The 21,552-nt window shown below is 39.5% G+C and overlaps 1 protein-coding gene across 4 annotated transcripts in view; it reads left to right on the top strand.

The window, feature by feature from the left end:
- The first annotated feature begins 7,111 nt into the window (after positions 1-7,111).
- Positions 7,112-21,552, top strand: part of IL12RB2 (interleukin 12 receptor subunit beta 2) — a 132,448-nt gene continuing 118,007 nt past the window's right edge. For all 4 annotated transcript variants that reach the window (XR_007454767.1, XR_007454768.1, XR_007454769.1 and 1 more), the window contains exons 1-6: positions 7,112-7,279; positions 9,007-9,294; positions 16,742-16,856; positions 17,890-18,074; positions 19,496-19,638; positions 20,565-20,715. Coding sequence is in view for 1 of the 4 variants with exons in the window: in XM_049617036.1 (XP_049472993.1) it covers positions 7,204-7,279; positions 9,007-9,294; positions 16,742-16,856; positions 17,890-18,074; positions 19,496-19,638; positions 20,565-20,715 (958 nt within the window). In the remaining 3 variants the exon portion in view is untranslated. The remainder of the gene's footprint in view (positions 7,280-9,006; positions 9,295-16,741; positions 16,857-17,889; positions 18,075-19,495; positions 19,639-20,564; positions 20,716-21,552) is intronic.

Below are 21,552 nucleotides of genomic sequence, written 5' to 3'. Positions count from 1 at the left end.
AGAAAAATGATGAAGAGGTCATAAAGAGGGAAAGGAGAAAACCCTCCAACAGAATTAAAAAAAAAAAAAAAAGGACCAACACTTCAGAAACACTTCAGAAGTCTCCTGCTTTCAAGCAAGAAAAGAATGTGCCTACGTATAGGTAAAGTTAGGAGTACAAATGCTTACCAGTGAGACTGGAGGAAATTCTAGAGAGCCTCAGCTGCTCTCGAGAAAGGAAAACAGTGTCTGTCTAGTTTGTTGATGTAAAGTGTGTTGGGACTATTGGGTAGAAAGAAGAAAAAGCAGAGAGGTTTAAGGTGATGTTACTTTCCTTGCCAGTCACATCACCTAACATGACATCATAAGGAGACTGATTTGATGATCAGGGTCAGACAGCACAGCATTTGTCCATGTTAGAGCTTGTGAGATTTTTTTCACCAAATGGCAGACTCAGAAGGAAAAAGGAGATAATGCTTCAGTCAGGAGACTGTTCTTTTTCATGACTTAGCTCATGAAAAGTCATGGAGAAGAAGGTTGACTCCAATGGCTAAGTTGCAAGCTTGCTACTTGGTGGATTTGATTTTCCTTTTCCATCATCCTAGTGGAATAGATCATTAGAGGTGGTTACATATTGTCTCTATACTGTTTTTGTATTTGTTTGTCTCATTCTCTTTTGAGGAAGGGCATCAGAATGATTCAAACTTGTGAAGATTAAAGCATAAGGCATTATAACTGCTTTACTAGTGGGTATGATAAAGAATGCATGTAATGTGCATTGTGCCTGGAATATAGTAAGAAATCAATAAACTAAGCATTAGTTTTGATGGTAGAATTAACATTAGCACTATTTTTACTATTATGCTGCTATTGTTGCTACTAATCAGAAGCAGTCTCACATGCTTGAAGTAATGTTAGATTAGAAATCAGAAAATCTATGTTCAGATCTCGATTCTGCTATTAATGACATTTGGCAAGTCCCCCTCTTTTCTCTAAACCTTGACTTATCTATCTGTAAAATGGGGAAGGTGAAATAGATAACCTCCAAAGTGTGGTCTTTGTACTGAGATGCCACCACTAAGACATGTCTATAAGTAGCTTTGCCAGCAGAAGGGAAGGATTTTGTACTCCACCTCATTGAGTCAACTGGGTAATTAATAGTATGCATTTGTAAGAGAGTCAACCTTGATAGACATCTAGAACGTCATTTGGTTGTTCTGCAGTGTCCCAGACTGAAATGTCAGCTGTTGGAGGGTAAGAGCAGCAGGATCATGGCAGTGACTAGCTAACCTTTGAAGTGCCTTCCTCCTCTGACTTATTCAAGTATTTGATACTAAGGTTAAGAATAAAGATAGCCTCAGGGCACCCAGGTGACTCAGTCAATTAAGCATTGACTTTGGCTCAGGTCATCATCTTGAAGTCTGTGAGTTAGAGCCGTGTGGGGCTCTGTGCTGACAGCTCAGAGCCTTGAATCTGCTTTGGATTCTGTGTCTCCCTCTCTCTCTCTGCACCTCCCCTGCTCTCTCTCTCTCTCTTTCTCTCTCTCTCTCTCAGAAATAAACATTAAAAAAAAAGAAAGATAGCCTAGCATATGATTTTTTTTAAACCTAGTTTTACAAAACGTATAGTTCCAGTGTGGTAAAAGTCATAAGTGATTTAGAAAAGACATCCATTGGGGTGCCTGGGTGGCTCAGTCGGTAAGCGTCTGACTCTTGGTTTGGGCTCAGGTCATGATCTCATGACAGTTCATGAGTTCAAGCTCCATGTTGAGCTCTGTGCTGACGGTGGGGAGCCTGCTTGGGATTCTGTCCCTCTCTCTGCCCCTCCCCTGCTTGTGTGTGTGTGTGTGTGTGTGTGTGTGTGTGTGTGTGTGTGAGAGAGAGAGAGAGAGAGAGAGAGAGAGAGAGAGAGAGATGCAAAAGCAGGACCCAGAAGGGAAAATGGGAGCTAGCCTCAGTGGAGTGCCTACTTTGTTCTAGGTAATCTCATAGGTCCATGACACTATCATATTAATCTTCCCAGTAACTTTGTCCAGGTTCCTATTACTGTATGCACTGTAAGAATGAGGAAATGGCACTCTTACACTTAATAGCGCACAGTGGAACTAAGGTTCACTAGCTTTTTTCTTTTCCACAATACTACACTGCCCCCTTGAACTTAACATAGTGCTACCACGTTAAGTAAAGTAATGTGGAAGTAGGAAGTGCTCCTGCCTACATGCAGTTATCACCTGTGGTAAGGGTTTTTCCTAGCCTACTAAAACACAGTTTTGCAGTAATGTGTATTTTGTGCTTCTTCCTGGAGCAACAGAGGAAGATACTTACCGGGGAGTTATCCTTGCTTCTGCCTTCCTGCCAGTTGTAGCATTTCTGGCTCATCCTTGTCCCCCTCACTGAGATAGTATTTTCACTGTGTGGAAACTGTCACAACTTGAGTGATGGGTCAGTGACGAGTCAGTGAGGCAGCATTCTCTTTGATTTTCTGATTCAAGATAGAGTTGTAGTTTTAATATCAACCCTCCAGGCAGGCTGTCTGAAAGATGTTTACAGTTGATAGGAAGTTTCATTTTATTAGAAGATACCTCATTTACTTGAAGGTCTTTGGGGTTCTGAGTTTCTTATAAGAGGAGAAACTATTTTACTGGGTATTCAAAGAAAATGAGCAAACTCGTGTTTTGAGCAAACTCAATGTACTATATAAACTCAACTCTATCCTCTAATTTGCCTATTTCATATATAGGGGTGTGTGTGTGTGTATTTCATATATGTATATTTCATATATATTTCTTATGTACATATTTAATATGTGTTTTATATATGCATATTTCATATTTATACATTTAAAACATTCTTATAACTAATTAAATATTTTGCTATTACTATTTTATTTATTTGGATAATGTCATAGCTCCATAAATTGCAAAGCATATTGAAAGATACCCTGTAGATACCCCTTATAGTCAAGAAGCAGAAATTTATTTAATCCCCTATGTAACTGTTTGTTCATAATCCAATCATCTTCTAGTTGTCTTCTCATTCAGTTTGTAATTTTCTTTATGCTAGAATATTACAAATTTTAATGAAGTAAGTAAGATAGTGGTAATAAAGAAAAACTTACTATTAATGATGTCAGCCATGATGTGGCAGAATCAGATTTAATGTAGTTACATTAAAATAGAAATAAAATAGACACTACATGAATAGACACTACTGGTCTGCTGGCTTTACTCTGGTCCCCATACACGAGGCCAAGACTAACTTTTTTGTTTGCTTTTTGCCTTTGCATGTGTTTGTTTAATGTAATTCATATCTTGTAACACCTTGACTTATCCCCAATTAAAACTCAGTTAAATAAATTTTTTTAAAAACGTTGAATTTGGTTTCCTATAGATTTGAGAGTAAAATCCAGGCTCCCTTCCATGGTAAACAAACCCATGGTAGATCTGGTTCCTGGCTTCTTCTCCATTTCATGTCCTACCATTCTCCCCACAGTCACTTCCCCTGCCACCCTGCCCTTTTTTTTCCTGTGACTCACCCATAGCCAGCTTGTTCCTCTGCCTCTGGGCTTCATCCTGAGTCTTCACTTGGCTTGTGCCAGTCTCGGCTCCAACTTCACCTCTTGCATTGACCAGCTTCTCTCCTCCCCAGTCTTTCTCTCCCCTTAGCTTCTTTTGTGGTTTTCTTTTATCATTGTCTGAATTTGTTATTTATTTGTTTTCTGTCTCCTTATTCCAGAACGTTGGTTCCATGAGAGCAGAAACCCTCACTATCTTGTTCTTCACTCTATCCCTAGACCCTGCCACACAACAACTGCTTGATACATATTTGTTGATTGAATGGCTGACTAAAAAGTGTCTGAGCTGAGTTGGAATGGATGCATAAGACTTAGCCATTCTAGGGATACCTGGGTGGTACAATCGGTTAAGCGTCTGACTCTCGATCTCAGCTCAGGTCATGATCTCACAGTTTGTGAGTTCAAGCCTTGAATTGGGCTCTGCGCTGATGGCTTGGGATTCTGTCTCTCCTTCTCTCTGCCCCTCCCCCACTTGTGTGTACGCTCTCTCTCCCTCAAAGTAAATAAACTTAAAAAAATTTTTTTAATTAAAAAAAAAGATTTAGCCATTCTAAGAACAGTGGAAAAGTAAGAGAATAACATCAACAGGATGTTGCAGGAAAACTAAGCAGCTAGAGAGTAGAGATGGATGTGGTTGGTAATATAGACAGAAATTAGCTCACAGAGGCCATTGTAGGCTGTGACCTTGGACTGTATGGTTTAGAGAAAGGGAAACTATCAGCTTTTAATTTAGATCAATGTTTTTCAAACATTTTAAACCAAGAGCGATAAGAAACACATTTCATATTTTCTGTAAACTGAGACTCACCCTCAGATTCTAGAGGCCACCACAATCTTTGGCTCATGGCACCCTCCTGAATCTGCCACTGTAGATTCTCATATCAGTCCTTGTCATATTATAGCTCCCTGACTGACATTTTCGCCTCTCTCATCTACTTTTAAAGACTCACCTGATTAGATTGGGCTCATTTGAATAACACAGGATATTCTCCCCATCTCAGATCCTTAGCAGTAATCACACCTCCAAAGTCCCTCTATCATGAATTGTAATATATACACATGTTCTAGGGATTAAGGCATGGACATCTTTTGCGGGCCATTATTCTGCCTACCACAGGCATGTTTATAAGGAGTTTTTTAATAGCTCATATTTCTTTCCCCTTCCTCCCTTTTTCTTTCTTTTAATAAATATTTGTTGAATACTCTTTCCTAGTGCTAGGTGCTGGCATTGAGCAGCGAGCCAGTGTTCCTGCTCTTATGGTAGCTTAAATTCTCACACAAAAATAGATGACAAACAAGTAGTCAAGTAAATAAACACAGTAGTTACAGATTGTACCATGAAGCAATAAATAGGGTGATGAGTAGAAAGTAGCTGGGCAAGACCACTTTGGCTAGGGGATCAGGGAGGGGCTCTCTGAGGAAGTAACACATGATCTAAGATCTGAAGGATATAAGTCAGCCAGCCACTAAGAAACAGAGGAAGAGGATTCTAGCAGACGAAATGGAAAGTGCAGAATCTCTGGGCAGCAAAAGACATGCCTTATTTAGGGGCACAGTCTGAAAGCCAGTATGAATGGAGCAGAGTGAGCAAGGCAGAAAAGTATGGCAAATGATGGTGGCAACACAGGAGAAGTGAGGCCATACATTGCCCAAGAGAGCATCTGCGGTGAGGATTTTGGATTTTATTCTAACAACAATAGACATATTGAAGGGCTGTGAATGGTGGTAGTATGAAACATGTAATGTAATCTTATTTATATTTCTAAAAGGTAGTCAGTATGTGAAAATGACCTAGAAAGGGGTAAGGATGGATTGGAAAGACACATTAAGGAGCTACTATAGTCATCTAGGGGAGAGATGACTGGCTTTTGGACTAGGGTGAGGACAGTAGAAACGGAGAGAAGTGGATTGATCTGTAATATATTTTGGAGGTAAAATTAACGAGACTTAGTGATGACCTGGTTGTAGGGAATGAGAAAGAGAGTGGACTCAAGGTCCACTTCTAGGTTTTTGAGCAACTTAGGGGGCAAGAATGTTATTTACTGAAATAAAAAGGGCTAGGGAAAGAACCAATTTGGAGAAGGGAGACCAACTGAATGTGTTAATATTGAGTACTATTAGAGATCAAGAGGTGATGCAAAGAGACAGACTGGAACACTGGAGTCTGAGATGAAGATGTGCATCTGAGAGGCATTAGCATACAAATGATTTCTAGAACCGGGTGACCAGATGTGGAGCTGGGTGACTAGATGAGATATCCTGGGGCAGGAGTAGAAATAGAAAATAATGTCTTGAGTGAGCTGAGGTCCTCCAAGAGTTGAAAGTCAGGAGGAGAAGGAAGAGCAACCAGCAAAGACTATTGAAAAGACGAGTGATGACTAGGCTAGAGGTAGAAAAGTTAAAGGGGCAAGTGGGCACATTTCTATAAACCCACTAGAGCCGGGGCACCTGGGTGGCTATGTTGGTTGAGTGTCCAACTCTTGATTTAGGTTCAGGTCAGGATCCTAGGGTTGTGGGATCAAGTCCTGTGTAGGGCTCCTGCCTAAGATTCTCTCTGTCTCCCTTCCTCTCCCCCCACCCCCCTCCCTGGTGCTCTGCTCCTCTCTCCTACTTACTCACATATGCTTGCCTGCTCGCTCTCTCTCTCTCTCTCTCTCTCTCTCTCAAAACTAAAAAACAAAACAAAACTAAACAAACAAACGAAAAACACTAGCGCAGTACTGTTATATCTCTAGCACTTAACATTGTGCCTGGCACATGAAAGGTAGCCCGTTAAAGGAATAAGTGAATTTTTCTGAGAATGTCTAGTATGTTCTGGCACATCTCTAGGCATGGGAGTAAGACGTGAACATTTGCATTGGCTGGTTCCCAATAGCCTAACATCGCAGAACTTTCCAGCATATGTTATGGATTTTTGGCCCACCTTAAAATAGAATTTAGAGAATTCCCTAATGATTAGTAGAACCATTCCTTAGGTTTAAATTTGGAAACAATCAGAAATCACCAGCTTGCATTTTCTGAACCATTCGAGATAGGAATACTTAGTAAAATAAATGAGTAATAAATAAACAAGCAAACAAACAAGTAAAATTGAACTTCTGTAGAAGACTCAAACAACTCCCTTTCTTATGACCAAAGAGATCAATTTTTCACTAAGTTCTAGGAGAGGGTTATAAGCCACTTTTTAATCTTCTGTTCTGGAAGCACATGAATAGATCAGAAATTCTCATTAGTCTTGGGATTTAACACCATTATGTTTGACTATGATGGTGCAACCCTGTTTGGAAGAAAACAATTTTTGTGTGCACCTGAGGCTCGGAAGGTTAAGTAACTTGCTCCCAGTCTCAGAGTTCTTAAACCCAGTTCTAAAGGACTCCACAGGCCATACCTCTTCTCCCACCCTTTGCCAACTCCAAGAAGCATAAGTGAATGGGGTTAGAGGTGGTTAAGATTTTCAGTTTACAAGTTTTAAGGTATACTTCATTTAAAAAGAAAAACACCCAAATCTTAATGATACAGAGAAATTAAAGGGGCATTTTAAGCCTTTCTGAATGGTGTTGGTCCTGGTATTTTCTGAATGTATTTAACATGAATGAATTTGTCTTCTTTTACAAGGAAAATTACAGAGGTGTGTTCCAGAGTTGACTGTTCATGGCACAAACAAATGGAGGGTGTTCACTGGCACTTATTTTTATCATTGTGTTGTTGTTGGCTAAAGCAAATATAGGTAAGATATTTTTATAATTGAATCAGTAGAAGGATTTATGGGTTAAATTTTCAGTTACAGATGAAATATATATTCATGGCAATTGTTCTGGTAGTTGGTCTTTTGTAGTCAATCTTCTATCATTTTAAGTGGGTATATCTGGTTCCATATCTGTAACTAATATGCATTTTATTTAATTTATACTGATTAACATGAGTCCAATCATATCATTTCTCATTAAGTGAGTAGGTAACCACAAAGCTGACTTCATGAATGAATGTTTTACTAAAACGGTAGTGCATTTTAACAGAGGGTGTTTGTGAGCAAATTCAACTATGCTAAAAAAATAATGGCTGATGCTTTCCCTGCCTTTTCTTTTTTGGGAGCTTACTTTTTTACTTAAGATCAATGAAAATTAAAGATGCAGAGAACAAATATACAAGTAGGATAGGGTGAGGAAAGAGAAAGGGAGAGACTTTTTCAGTTCTAAAAATAAAAAAGAATTTTTCATTTATAGGGAATTTTTAGTATTTCATTTATTTGATATAAATAACTTCTTCTGGGGCACCTGGGTGGCTCAGTTGGTTGACTGCCCGACTTTGGCTCAGGTCATGATCTCGCTGTCCATGGGTTCAAGCCCCGCATTGGGCTCTGTGCTGACAGCTCGGAGCCTGGAGCCTGTTTCAAATTCTGTGTCTCCCTCGCTCTCTGCCCCTCACCCACTCATGCTCTGTCTCTCTCTCTCTCTCTCTCTGTCAAAAATAAATAAACATTGAAAAAAATAACTTTTTCTACCAATTCCTGTTTAGGATAGTTAATCAAAGGAGTCTTACAATTACAAAAAAAAAAAAAAAAAAAAAGAAGAGACTTTCAGTAGAGGCTTTCTATCACATTTGAGAATTCAGGGCAAATCTATAATTCTGATGTTCTTTCACTGGCAGTACCACCAAAAACTGTTCATTTCTGAATAGTTGTCATATTTATTTACACAAAAGCTTCTGGAGAGTAAGAATGACCTCTCTTTTAATGAGTTTAATGTAGTATCTGTCAATAAACAAACTCTTTTCATGTAGTGTCACATTAGCTGTATTGGGTTATGGTTCATCTAGCCCAGGGTCTTGCATCTTGAAGGAATACCAAAATATGGCATGGTAAGACCTAATTTTCATCCTTGATGCCAACCACAAACATAACAGAGCCACTGAATATTTTCTTTTGTTATAAAATAATGTTCTAGATTATACAAACTTTATACCATTAATACAGCAAGAGAAAGTGTTATTCCTAAATCTATCCCTTGGAGTTTCTAATAGCCCCTTACACCATTATTTTTCTTTTTGGTCTGAGTAATGAAGTAAGCCTTATAAATCATAAATGAGAATGGAAACAAGTGTGATTTATTCTGGGAAGTACTTTTCAGTAGCCTGAGGAATAATCTGCATATAAGAGAGGTTGATTTTTCCTGGTCCCATGTTCCTGAATGTTCTCCCAACCCTATTTTCTCAGCACTTTTGGTTCTGCTTATAGTATAACTGTTTTGAGAAGGATGCGTATTTTAATTCAAATACAATTAGACTTTAATGTGGTTACCTTCTGTTCTCATTGTGCATCACCAATTCAGCCAGAGCAGTGTAGGTTATTTATATTTCCATGATTTGATGGGATTAATTTTACCTTGCTCTTGAGGATTACACAAACCTACCATTTTGAGATGGATTTCTTATGTGCTGACTTGTGTCTTATTGCAGATGTATGCAAGAGAGGAGATGTGACCGTGAAGCCTTCCCGTGTAATTTCACTTGGATCAGCTGTCAATATTTCATGCTCTTTGAAGCCTGAACAAGGCTGCTCACAATACCCCAGTGTTAACAGGTTAATCCTCTACAAGTTTGACAGACAAATCCATTTTCTGCATGGTTACTCCCTCAGTTCCCAAGTCACTGGTCTTCCTCTGGGTACAACCCTGTTTCTCTGCAAATTGGCATGTAGCAAAAACAAGGAGTTTCGAATATGTGGGGCAGAGATCTCAGTTGGTGGTGAGCATTCCATTCTGAATTCTTAAAAACTAGTCATCTTTCGATATTTGTCATGTGTTATACAGAAATCCAAATATAGGACTGTTCTTTCTTTTCATGCCACATGGATATATTTCATCTTGATAGCAATATGAGCATCTCAATGTCAGAAATCCAGAAATCAATAGAATTGGGGTTTCATTTAGTAGTGTTATCTCTCTTTTTCTCCCTCCCCCTATCCCCTCCCCTGCCCACTAGTGTTTTACCCATTAAGACCATTTACCTGTTGTCCTTGGACTCCAGTGGCAGGAAAGAGAATCTCTGCAGCTGACTCTTCATGGCTTCTTGATTTATGAGAATTTAATTCAAAGCTACAACCTCCTAAAAAGACGAAAGAGGTACCTTTTTTGACTTATGAAGTCCAGGTTGACCACCCAAAGCTGAGCAGTTCTCCTTTCCCTAACTTAATGGTCCTTACATCCACACTTACTCCTGACCACAGGTTATACTTATCAGAGGTTAAAAGAAAACTATTGTCACACTATCTTTACCTGGGTTTTCTAGAAAGCTCCCTGAGGCAGAACTGACATGCTTATGCTTCATTGGGAGAGGGGAATTCAGTAGTCTCAGGGAAGCAAGAGTGAGGGGGTGAGCCAGGAAGGGACCAAAGCAAACACAAGGAGGTCAAGTTACTGAGCTGGCCACAGCATCGAAAGAAAATACAGCTGGTTGCTTGGTCACTAGGGACATTCCCAAAAAAAAAAGTATGGAAATACAATGACAGAGAACGAGGAGAATTTAACTATCTGTCATTGGTCAAAGTTCACCCACAGGGTATCAACTCCCCCACTTAGCTTGCACTGCTGGTCCCTCCAGGCAGCTGCTATGCCTAGGGTGAGCTGGCAGCACACCTGCCAAAAGCTTGTAGCCTACAGCCTACAACCTGTAGCCTTGAAGGTCCAGCCGGGCAATCCAGTGAGATTGCATGGGCTCTGAGTCATCCCATCTCATTCTGTGCCTCCGTGGTTGCAGATAAGCTCTGGAGTGGCCAGTGAGAGGCATGGGAGAGTAGGAGGAATTGGTATATTAGTCTGACTGACAAAGATGCAAGGACAGGGCCCCTGACATGAAGACAGTGTTACAGAGCTCAATGAGACTCTTTCCTAAAGATGGAAACCACTATTCTTTGACCTGCAAGGATATGGTTGGTGCCAAGCAATCTTGCTGGAGAGTCACCAGAAGCAGTGAGTAGAATACCAAGCAAACAGCTGAACAAATCACTGGAGGCTGAGAAGATATAAACCAGGCCAGTCCTCCTCTTCCAGTTCAGGGCCTCCTATTCATACCATTTATGGGTCATGTACTCTTGGCTCTGACTGCCTGTGGTGTCCTAAAAGGAACATGGGCTTTGAAGCCCAACCCTGTCACTAGCAGTAGGCAGTTTCAATTCTCTGAGCCCCAGTTTCTCTGTCTGTTATGAAGATACTAACACGTACTTCAGAAAATGGTTGTAGTGAATAGATGACACTCAGTATGCAAAGTGCTTAATCTAGTACCAGGCCCATGGAATGCACCTAGGTGATAAGCATTAGGGTTGAAGTTTTATGTGGCTTGACTCTTTTATTCCTGTGCACAGTGTGTTGGGTAGGCGACCCCATTTCCCTTAAAAGAACAGTATAAAAAAGTGATAGACAAAATCAAAACTTTTCTAAAAATCACCATTGGTCCTCACCTTCCTTGTCCTCAGAACACATGAATGTTTTACCCTGGGGTAACTTGTTAGTAGACCAACATTACATATGTGTATTAGATATTCCCAGGCATAGATGTCAGTTGTGGGTGTTCACAGTGCTGCTGCTGTTTTCTTCATATTTACTAGGCTAACAGTAGCCTTGAAAGTCAGTGTCCTTGCACATGTCTTTAGCCATCCCATTCCATTTCCTACCTTTTCTTAGGTATGTTAGAGTGCTACAACCCCTTTTCATTTTCAAAACTTTCCATCCAGAATATGCAGATGCATTTGTGACAGTTGCAGCATCAGAAAACCCAGGGAGATGGTCAAAAGGATCTGTCGTGGTGTAGCAAAGTTGGGTGGTGCTGCTGGAATGTTGCTTGCACGGTGTGCTCTAGTTGTAACCGCACCACCAAATGGCTGCTCTTCAAGCAAGGTTAGCACCTTTGAGGGGAAGGACTGACTGAAAGTAGCACCTTTTTCTGAGTACAGCTAGTCATTCCAAGAAAAGACACAATGAATTTTGGTTTTGCCTAGTATAGCAAGCTTAATCCTATCTAGTGAGGGAGTAAAGAGCCCTTTTTCTGTGATAAGTGGTGTCCACAGTACCTTTGTATATCCTGAGGATGCTGTCATAAAGTTGGCTGTTTTCTAAGAACTGGGAATGGGTAATTTAGCCTTTTCTTCCCAGCCCCTTCCAGGGCTTAGGCTGCTCTGCTGCCAAGACCTCATTCCAATTGTGCAGTAACTAAGCAATCAGTGCTCTAGCTTAACCTCATAGGATCGATCCACAAGCTATTTAGAAAATCAAGGCAATAAATGAAAGACAATGGATTCTTGCTTGGGTGGGCCTTTTAATGTTTGTTTGTTTGTTTATGAGGGAGAGAGAGAGAGAGGGAGAGGGAGGGGCAGAGATAGAGGGGAACAGAGGGTCCAAAATGGCCTCTGTACTCATCACAGAGAACCCGACCTGGGATTCAGACCCATGAACTGAGAGATCATGACTTAGCCAAAGTCAGATACTCAACCGACTGAGCCACCCAGGTGCCCCTTGGGTGTTTTCAGCATATACTTGACTGTTGATATTTCTGAAAGCTATTTTTCCAAGACTATTAATTTCCCATAGTAAGTAGGGCTTTTAAAAACAATAACAACTGTAGTACTCATAACAATTTATTATATTGCAAGCTATCTTAATTTTCAGAGGCTTTGATTTCTGTCCTTTTTTTGGTGTCAGCTATTATACACTTGTATTGAAGAGAATGAGGCCTGGTTTCCCCTGGAACAGATAGTCTCTGTCAAAACCAAGTCCTGGGGTGTGGGGACCTCATGCTAGGGAAGTTGACTTGATTTGTGAGTAAAAGCTGTGCTCTTTAAAATAAGAGTCTCTGAAAACTTTTAGGAGTAAAGATACGAGTGAGAACTAACTTTTTAATTACTTAAAAGTACCACGTGCTTTATATGTCATTTGGTCATCAAAAGACCCTATGAAGGGTTAGGATGGGAGGGGAGACATATCAACAAACTTCTGGAAGCTAGAAAGCAGGTAGACCAGTAATAATTGGCTTAGCCAGCAGCTAGCGATGAGAAATGTCATGATGCAACATGATTGAATGCAGAAGATTCCACCCCAGAAAGACTCAGAAATTGGTGATATCATGTCTTTCTGGGAGGAAGGGTAAAATAGGACTAAGAAATGAGAGATTCCATTGAAAATATATTTGAAAAACAGATTCTCAGATCTCTTTCCAAATTCCATGTAGCTAGACATTCACTGCTCCACTACTCTGGCATAAGACTGGAGGCTTGGCATCAGAGGGTCACTAAACTAGCTCTGACCACTTCAGTTGAGATTGGTAATACCATGCTGAAAAACAGAGGGATTAAAGGAACACCTACAAATAGCTCCCTTCAACCCTGTACTCTCCCCCACTAAAGTTAGAATATCCTTTTCTAAGAAATCTGACAAGGCCAAGAGGAAATATCTAAAATTATTGACGATACTGTGGCACCTGGGTGACTCGGTTGAGCATACGACTTTAGCTCAGGTCATGATCTCCCCATTAGTGGGTTTGAGCGCTACGTCGGGCTCTGTGATGACAGCCCGGAGCCTGGAGCCTGCTTCTGATTATTCTGTGTCTCCCTCTCTCTCTGCCCCTCCCCCACTCATGCTCTGTCTCTCTCAAAAATAAATAAATATTTTAAAAAATTTTTAATAAAATAATTGACAATACAGAAAACCTGGCCAGATTACCCTGGGTGAAACCCAGAATCAGCAAATGCACCTCAGCTGACACACATGCAGAATTCCAATCTATAATTTAAATAGTGCCTCACTTCTATACATGAGTAAAAATATAAGGATCTGGGGAAAATGTCTGCTATGAAAGATAGAAACCAGAACAAACATAGGGAACAAAGCATATAAGCAAAGTGGAAGAAGTAGAATGTATTCAGGGAGGAAATATTAAAAAACAAAAACTATCCTTGATACCCTCAGAGAATTGAGAGAAACTATTGCATACAGAACAAAGATAGGATGCTGTGTGGAAAGAAAATATTCAGAGAATAGAAAACATGGCCCCCAATGATAAACAAATGAAAAACTTAACAAGAGACTAGATATATACACTGAGGAGGTTTTTCCTTGATGGTAGAGCAGAAAGATGAAGAGCTTAAAACTATAGAGGGTAATATATAAAATTAGAGGAAGATCCAACCGATGAAAACTAGAGATTTTTAGAAAGATAAAAATAGAGAAGAGAGAATCAACAGAAAAATAATTCAAGACTGTTTCCCAAACTGAAGGACAAAAGTTCCCAGAATGTATACACTCCAAGAATCCAAAAGAAAGTAGACCCTCATTAAGCACATCTTTGTGAAAAATCAGAATAGTGGGGACAAAGAAACGATTTTACAATCTTCTGAAGATGAAAAACAGTGGTTCAAGAATCAGAATGACTGGGGCGCCTGGGTGGCTCAGTTGGTTAAGTGTCCAACTTCAGCTTGGGTCATGATATTGTGGTTCACGAGTTCAAGCCCCACATCGGGCTCTATGCTGACAGCTTGGAGCCTGGACCCAGCTTCAGATTCTGTGTCTCCCTCTCTCTCTGCTCCTCCCCCACTCGTGCTCTGTCTCTGTCTCTTAAAAATAAATAAACATTAAAAAACAATTTTTTTAAAGAATCAGATGGCTTCAAGCTTCTCAACAGCACCCTAGAATATGGAAGACAGTAGAGTATTGTCTCCAGAATCCTAGATGAAAATTCTTCTCAATTTAGAATTTAATACTCAGCCAAAGTATCAGTCAAGTGTGAGGGTAGAATAAATACATTTTTAGTCATGGTCAAAGTAGTTCCTCCCTGTGCCCTTTTCCAGGGAATTACTGGAGGATGTACCCCACCAACACAAATAATTAAAGGAGAGGAAAGAATTAGATTTAAGAAATAGGATATCAAACACCAGAAAAAGAAGGAATTTCCATGATACTAAGTACTGGTAATATCAGAATAACAGCTGCTATTGTACCAGGCACAAAGGAAACCTATCTTATTGGAAAGTTCGCAAGGACCCAAGAAAGAGGTCTTCAGGCAAATGAAACAGCATTTTAATATGGTAAGCAGTGATTCAGATAATTGGCTTGAGAGTTTGGAATTAATAATAAGAAAAATAAACAAATGGAAAAACAAGGCAATTTATTGCTGGCTCCAAGATCAATAAAAAGTAGTACATAAAATGAGAAGTTAATGTAGTGTTCTAAGTGGATTAGTCATAAGTAGTTATGTATACAGATATATAGAGTGTATTTATACATTTAACCATGTTCACAATATTTCCTTCCCTGAGCCCTTTCTCAGGGAACTGTAACAGTGTATACAGTATATACAGTGTGTGTGTGCGCGCGCATGCGTGTGTTTCATACATGATATATATTTCAATGTAATGTATACGTATTTCATATATATATGAAAGAGTCTGTTCTTTTAGGAAAAAAGAAAATTTATTATTCCATCAAACAAAACTATATGAGCTCCATACTATTATACCCATTTTATAGATGAAGAAATTGAACCTCTGAGAAGTTAACTTGTCCACCATCACATAGTGGGCAATTATCATGTCTGTGGTGTTTGCTAAGAACAAAACAAAAAGTTGGGGGGGGGGATTTATTCCATCAATTACAGCTTTTTTTTTTTGGTGCAGAGAATATCTAGGGATTTAGTGGTATACTTGTTTTATCTCACCCAAGGGAAACATCTATTACATGTGGGTCTCAGTATTAGAGTACAATGAGATGAATGATTAACAGTGTCTTTTCTTACTTCCACTAAATCTGAGAAACTCCTAGCTTGGGTTTTGCCTTTGACTATAACATGGCTTAATTTACAAATACACACCTTATGGTAGAAGGTATCTTGCCTTGTACACCTTTGTATGTCCATAGCTAGCACTGTGCCCAACTCATGGAAGGTACTCAGTGTCCACGTACATAAAGAATTAGCGTAAATATATGATAACTAATTTGGATGTAAATTTAAAAAAATAAAATTAAAAAAATATATTAAAAAAGAAAAAAAGTATTCAAAAAAAGAATTAGCTTATAAATGTTTATAAAGTGTTTCAAGTGATTCTGCAGGAATTAGATTTAGATGATACAACTCAGAAGGACATGACTAGGGCTAATGGGTAGAAGTGTCTTGGCAGCAAATATCAGGTCTAGGAAGAGAAAGACCCCCTAGTTTTTAAGGGTTTCTAATATTGGGGGACACCTGGGTGGCTCAGTTGGTTGAGCATCCAACTTTGGCTCAGGTCATGATCTTGTGGTTCATGAGTTTGAGCCCTGTGTCTGGGTCAGAGCTGTCTCTGCTGTCAGGTCAGAGCCAGCTTGGTTCCTCTGTCCCCCTCTGTCTCTGTACCTCCCCTGCTCATGCTCTCTCTATCTCTCTCTCTCTTAAAAATAAGTAAACATTGAAGTGCCTGGGTGGCTCGGTCAGTTGGGCGCCCGACTTCAGCTCAGGTCATGGTTTCACGGTTCATGAGTTCAAGCCCCACGTAGGACTCTGTGCTGACAGCTCGGAGCCTGGATCCTGCTTCGGATTCTGTGTCTCCCTCTCTGTCTGCCCTTGCCCTATTCACGCTCTGTCTCTCTCTGTCTCTCAAAAATGAATAAATGTTAAAAAATATTTTAAATAAATAATAAACATTAAAAATATGAAGTTTAAAAAAATTAAGTTTAAAGGTTTCTAATATTTGAATGGACCTCACTCTGAATCAGTAAACTCATCATCACCATTGGTAATGAAGCTAGCACTGGATGTTCAGCTGTCAGGGGAAATGGTTGAATATGGTGGTAAAAGGCTTAGACTCCAGTCAGCTACACCTGGGCTGGAGCCCTGATTCTGCCACAACACAGTTTTGTAATTTGGGGCCAGATATTTAACCTCTAAGTTTTAGTTTTCCTCTTCAGTACAATGAGGATGATAACAATAAATACTTGATGTAGCTGCTATGATATCTAATTGAGAAAAACCATGCACAATGCATAAGACTCAGCATGTAGTGTTTGATCCATTTTCACTATTGTTATTAAAAGACATTCATGCCTTGGAAGCAAATATGAACTTGATGGAACTAGACATAGGGGAAGTATCATTGTCTTATTGTCAAATAACAATGTGACGGAGATATCAACTGTGTGGTGTTTAAAATATGAGGCTTTGCACTTTCTTTTTAAAGTTGTTCCGGAACAGCCTCAAAACTTATCTTGTATACAGAAGGGAGAACATGGGACCGTAACCTGCATCTGGGACAGAGGACGAGACACCCACCTATATACTGCATATACTTTACAGTGAGTGAAAGACTATTTTTGCAGCTGCTTTGTAGGTATTGTCTTAGACTACACTTAGAAATTGAGTTAGATATGCATTTAGAAATAACAGTTTTATATTTACCAGAGAGAAGCAATAGACACCTCTAGATAGGTACTTTAACAAAAATTCTAGTGTTCATCAGTTAAAACTGGTTCATTCATCCAAAGTGTGAGAACTGATGTCTTGGGTCTGCGATCTAACTCAGAGTTCTCTTCAGAGCATCCAAGGTTTATGTTATGGATGTTCCTCCCTGCTCTAATAGGGTTAAACTGGCCACATTGTATCCCTTCTTTTGTGGTTGTAGACTCTTAGGGTCATAATATATAAATAGACTCCTCCTTGTGGTAGCTTTCCATTAGCTTCAGAGGAGTTTCTTTTTAAAGCATCTTTGTGTGACCTGGAAGTCCACACAAAGAAGAGTCTGGGAGATTCTGTTCCCTGGAGTTGATTCCATAATCCATCCAAAGGATAGGATAGTTTGCACATGCCTAACTGAGCAGGAAATGGGGGAAAGAAAGTGGAGCCCAGGGTTCCAGGCTGTACTAGAAGCTGGCACTTCTTTTTGTACAGTAAATGCCTAGGGCCATGGATCTTTGGGTAACAGTTGGGTCTGCCCTGAGGAGCCAGGATGTCAGCCAGGGTTTCTTACTTATCTATATGCACATCAAAAAGTCTCAATCTGGGGTGCTTGGGTGGCTCAGTTGGTTAAGCCTCTGACTCTTGATCTCAGCTCAGGTCTTGATCTCAGGACTGGGAATTCAAGGCCTGCATTGGGCTCTATGCTGGGTGTGGAGTCTACTTAAAAAAAAAAAATGTCTCAATCCTACTAAAAAAGGGGAGAAAATATGGTCCTATTTATTACCATAGAATATAAATATTCCCTTAATGTATCCAACTGACCTTAACAAAATGTCTAGAATTTTGAATATTCAAATATTATATCCCTTTTGTACTAAAAGGAACAAGTACTCATAAAGTATCTTGCTAAACACAATTGTCTTTTATTTACAGGCTAACTGGACCAAAAAATTTCACTTGGCAGAGGCAATGTAATGATCATTATTGTGACCATTTGGACCTTGGAATTAACCTAACCCCTGAATTGCCTGAATCCAGTTACACAGCCAAGGTTACTGCTACAAATAGTCTTGGAAATGCTTCTTCAATTCCATCCACATTTACATTCTTGGACATAGGTACATTTTATTTCATGTTTTGTAGGTATCATTCATTGGTAAATGAACATTATTCTTAAAATCACTTGAATGTTCTGTACGTGATTGTTTCAAAAGGGACAATGGCACAAAGAATAGATATTACTTTGATGCAAGGAAAAGAGTGCATGATCTCAGAGCCTTATGGAGATGGCCATACAGAATGGAATGTTCAACATTATTCTCTCTGTTGGAGAAAAAAGAACTTAGTCCCACAGAGGCACTAGCTGCCAGTGATAACCATTTGACTGAGGAGAGGGTTCTGCAAGATTGATTATTCATGAAACTCAGTGTAGGCATTTCTTGTCAGAGATATCTTTTTACCCCCATGGTTACTCCACTGTTCTGAGATAGGCTACCTGTGGGTTTGCTGGGCCAGTGCAGAGGTGCAAACTATCAATAAAGTGTACCAAGGTACAGGGGTGCCTGGGTGGCTCAGTCAGTGAGGCGTCCAACTCAGTTTCAGCTCAGGCCATGATCTCATGGTTCATGAGTTTGAGCCTTGCATGGGGCTCTGTGCTGACAGTGCAGAGCCTGCTTGGGATTCTCTCTCTCTCTGCAGCTCCCCTGCTCACTCTGTCTCTCAAAATAAATAAACATTTTTTTAAGTGTATCAAGGCACAAATGTATCTTGTTCTGAGAATACCTACTACCATTCTCATCACCTTGGGACCTGGAGTGAGCCAGTTGTAGCACATTTCTGAGCAAATAAAATTGGCCCAGTTGAGTTAGAGGCCAGTGTCAAATATCCCCCAGGTAGGACTGTGCTTCTGGTCTGCCTTAACTTCCAGCCTTACATTATGTGTCTCTCTTCTCTCTTCCCACAGCACCTCTTTGCACAGCATATATTGCTATGGGTATCAACACAGGCATTTATTATACATTACCTATCATACTTCTCCCCGTCTTACTACCTTCCATTTCTTTACATTGACTATTTCTCTGTAAGGCAGCTTCTTTTCCTCTTATTCTTTCCCTCTGTTCTCTGGTTCCTGTGACCATTCTGTATGATCTTTCCCTACCACCATTTCTTCTTCTGAGAAGTGATCACCACTAGCCATCTCTGGCTTGTCAGCCATTGGTACTCTGGGGTTTGGTACATTGGTTTTCTTTATGCATTGGATTAAATGCAGTCGATACTATCACTAATGTTGAAGGTAGTTTATTTGGTAAAAAATGAGGGTAGATTAAGGAGAATTATTTTAATTATTTAGCAGTGGATCAAACTTTTTTTTTCTCTCTCTGTAAAAGCCATGGATTTCTTTCTTATATATCTCACCAGCTTTGGTAGTCATGCATCTTAGAAATGAGCTGTGTTCACCTCTTTCTGGCTTATGTCAAAACAAAGGTTATTTCTGATTTTGGAGCCTGAATCACACGTTTTTGTTTGTCCTGATTACTAGTGAGGCCTCTTCCTCCATGGAACATCAGAATCAAATGTGTAAATGCTTCTGTGAGCAGATGTATCCTTCAGTGGAGAGATGAGGGGCTGGTGTTGCTTAATCGACTCAGATATCGGCCCAACAGCAGCAGGTCCTGGACTATGGTAATGGTTTTAAGAGTAAAGGGGAAAAACAGGGAGGGGCTCCTAATATCACTGCACAAATCTCTGTCTTTTCATGCCAGCAAAATATGGGGTTTAATCATATATTTAGCCCTAAAGTACACACTTGAGATAGATCAGAAAGTCATATGCACCTCTATTTATTAAGAAATATCTTGAATTTTGATTATTGATTCTGAAATTTTTTAAACCGCAGGCTTCTGTAAACTAATATTAATTTTGCACAATTAGTAAAGGATTCATTGTACTTTGTTATGCTACCCCTGTTTTATTTTTTAGTAATCTTTTTACATATTAGAAAGAGAAATATTAGGAAATGTCCATAGAGGCTTATATGGAATTGAATATTGCAAAGATAAAGCCCCACACTTTGATATATTAGACATTAATGTTTTTAAATTAAATTTTAGGATTATAATTCCTCCTAGTATATTTGTAAAATAGAATGGCTTATAATAATAACAAAGGATAAGTTGCACATATAACTGAAACTCAGGAGAAATTGCTTTTTTTAATATAATTAAAATTTTCTTTTTGAAGTCTGTTCTATGTCTGTGATAAAACATTTATCACATTCTAATTATGACCAAATAAAAAATAATCTCTAGAAAATTCTCCAAGTTTTTTCTGAAAATTGGTATTTTTCAGCCTTTACTTACTTTTCAGCTTGTTTCAGGATCCCCCTTGGGACCCTTATAGGTGGGTTCTTAGTCCCCAGAGTTTGTTTTTAATGAGAAGCTATTTCATATTAACATCATGTATATTCAGTAGCCCTGTCATTGGTATTTTTTCTCAATGAATGACAGATCTGAAAAAAGAGAAAGGGTTATCTACTCAAGTTTCTTACCTATGTGTGTCAAAATTCTTTAATTTTAATTGACACCTTTAAAAATCTTGTCTGATTCAAGGTCAGTGCTACAAATGCCAAAGGAAGACAGGATCTGCTGGATCTGAAACCATTTACAGAGTATGAATTTCAGATTTCTTCTAAGTTACATCTATATAAAGGTAGTTGGAGTGATTGGAGTGAACCATTCAGGACACAAACACCAGAAGAAGGTATGTGTTCTAAAAAGGAGGGTGGGAAGAGAAGGAGGAGAGACGGGAGAGGGATCTGTAAAGTACTGGTACTGAATCAACAAGTTAATTTAACACATTAATTAACAAGTAAATGAGTACACTAATTAACAAGTTAATTTTGACTTTAGCTTAAGTACTGTAATTGTCCAGGGAGATGTGTTTATATTGTTAGGGAAATTTTAACATTAAGTAAGTCCTACCCCTGTTTGCCCCATGTTTTCATGTTGGTTACAAGCTTACGCTTCAGTAATGTTTGGTTATAACTCTTATTTCTATTTTTTTTTTTTAAGTTTATTTGTGTATTTTGAGAGAGAGCACGTGTGTGCAAGCAGCGGGGAGGGGTAGAAAGAGAGGAGAGAGAGTCCAAAGCAGACTCCACGCTATCAGCGCAAGCCCAACGCTGGGCTCAGTCCCACTGACCATGAGATCATGACCTGAGCAAAAATCAAAAGTTGGAGGCCTAACTGACTGAGACACCCAGGCACCCCTTATTTCTATTTCTTGTTTATGTTACTAGCTCAGTAACTCTCTCATTCCACAAAACCATAACCAGTAATTTCATTCCTTTAGAGTAAAACTTGATCATTCTACCTTTTGGATTCTATGAAAATTAAAAGCTTAAAAGAAGGTAGACTCGGGGCGCCTGGGTGGCTCAGTCGGTTAAGCGTCCGACTTCGGCTCAGGTCATGATCTCGCGGTCCGTGAATTCGAGCCCCGCGTCGGGCTCTGTGCTGACAGCTCAGAGCCTGGACCCTGCTTCGGATTCTGTGTCTCCCTCTCTCTCTCTCTGCTCCTTCCCTGTTCATGCTCTCTCTC

Source organism: Panthera uncia (genome assembly GCF_023721935.1).
Source record: "Panthera uncia isolate 11264 chromosome C1 unlocalized genomic scaffold, Puncia_PCG_1.0 HiC_scaffold_4, whole genome shotgun sequence".
Taxonomy (NCBI): domain Eukaryota; kingdom Metazoa; phylum Chordata; class Mammalia; order Carnivora; family Felidae; genus Panthera; species Panthera uncia.
The sequence above is the reverse complement of the archived record's forward strand: the minus strand, read 5'-3'. Positions and strand labels throughout refer to the sequence as shown.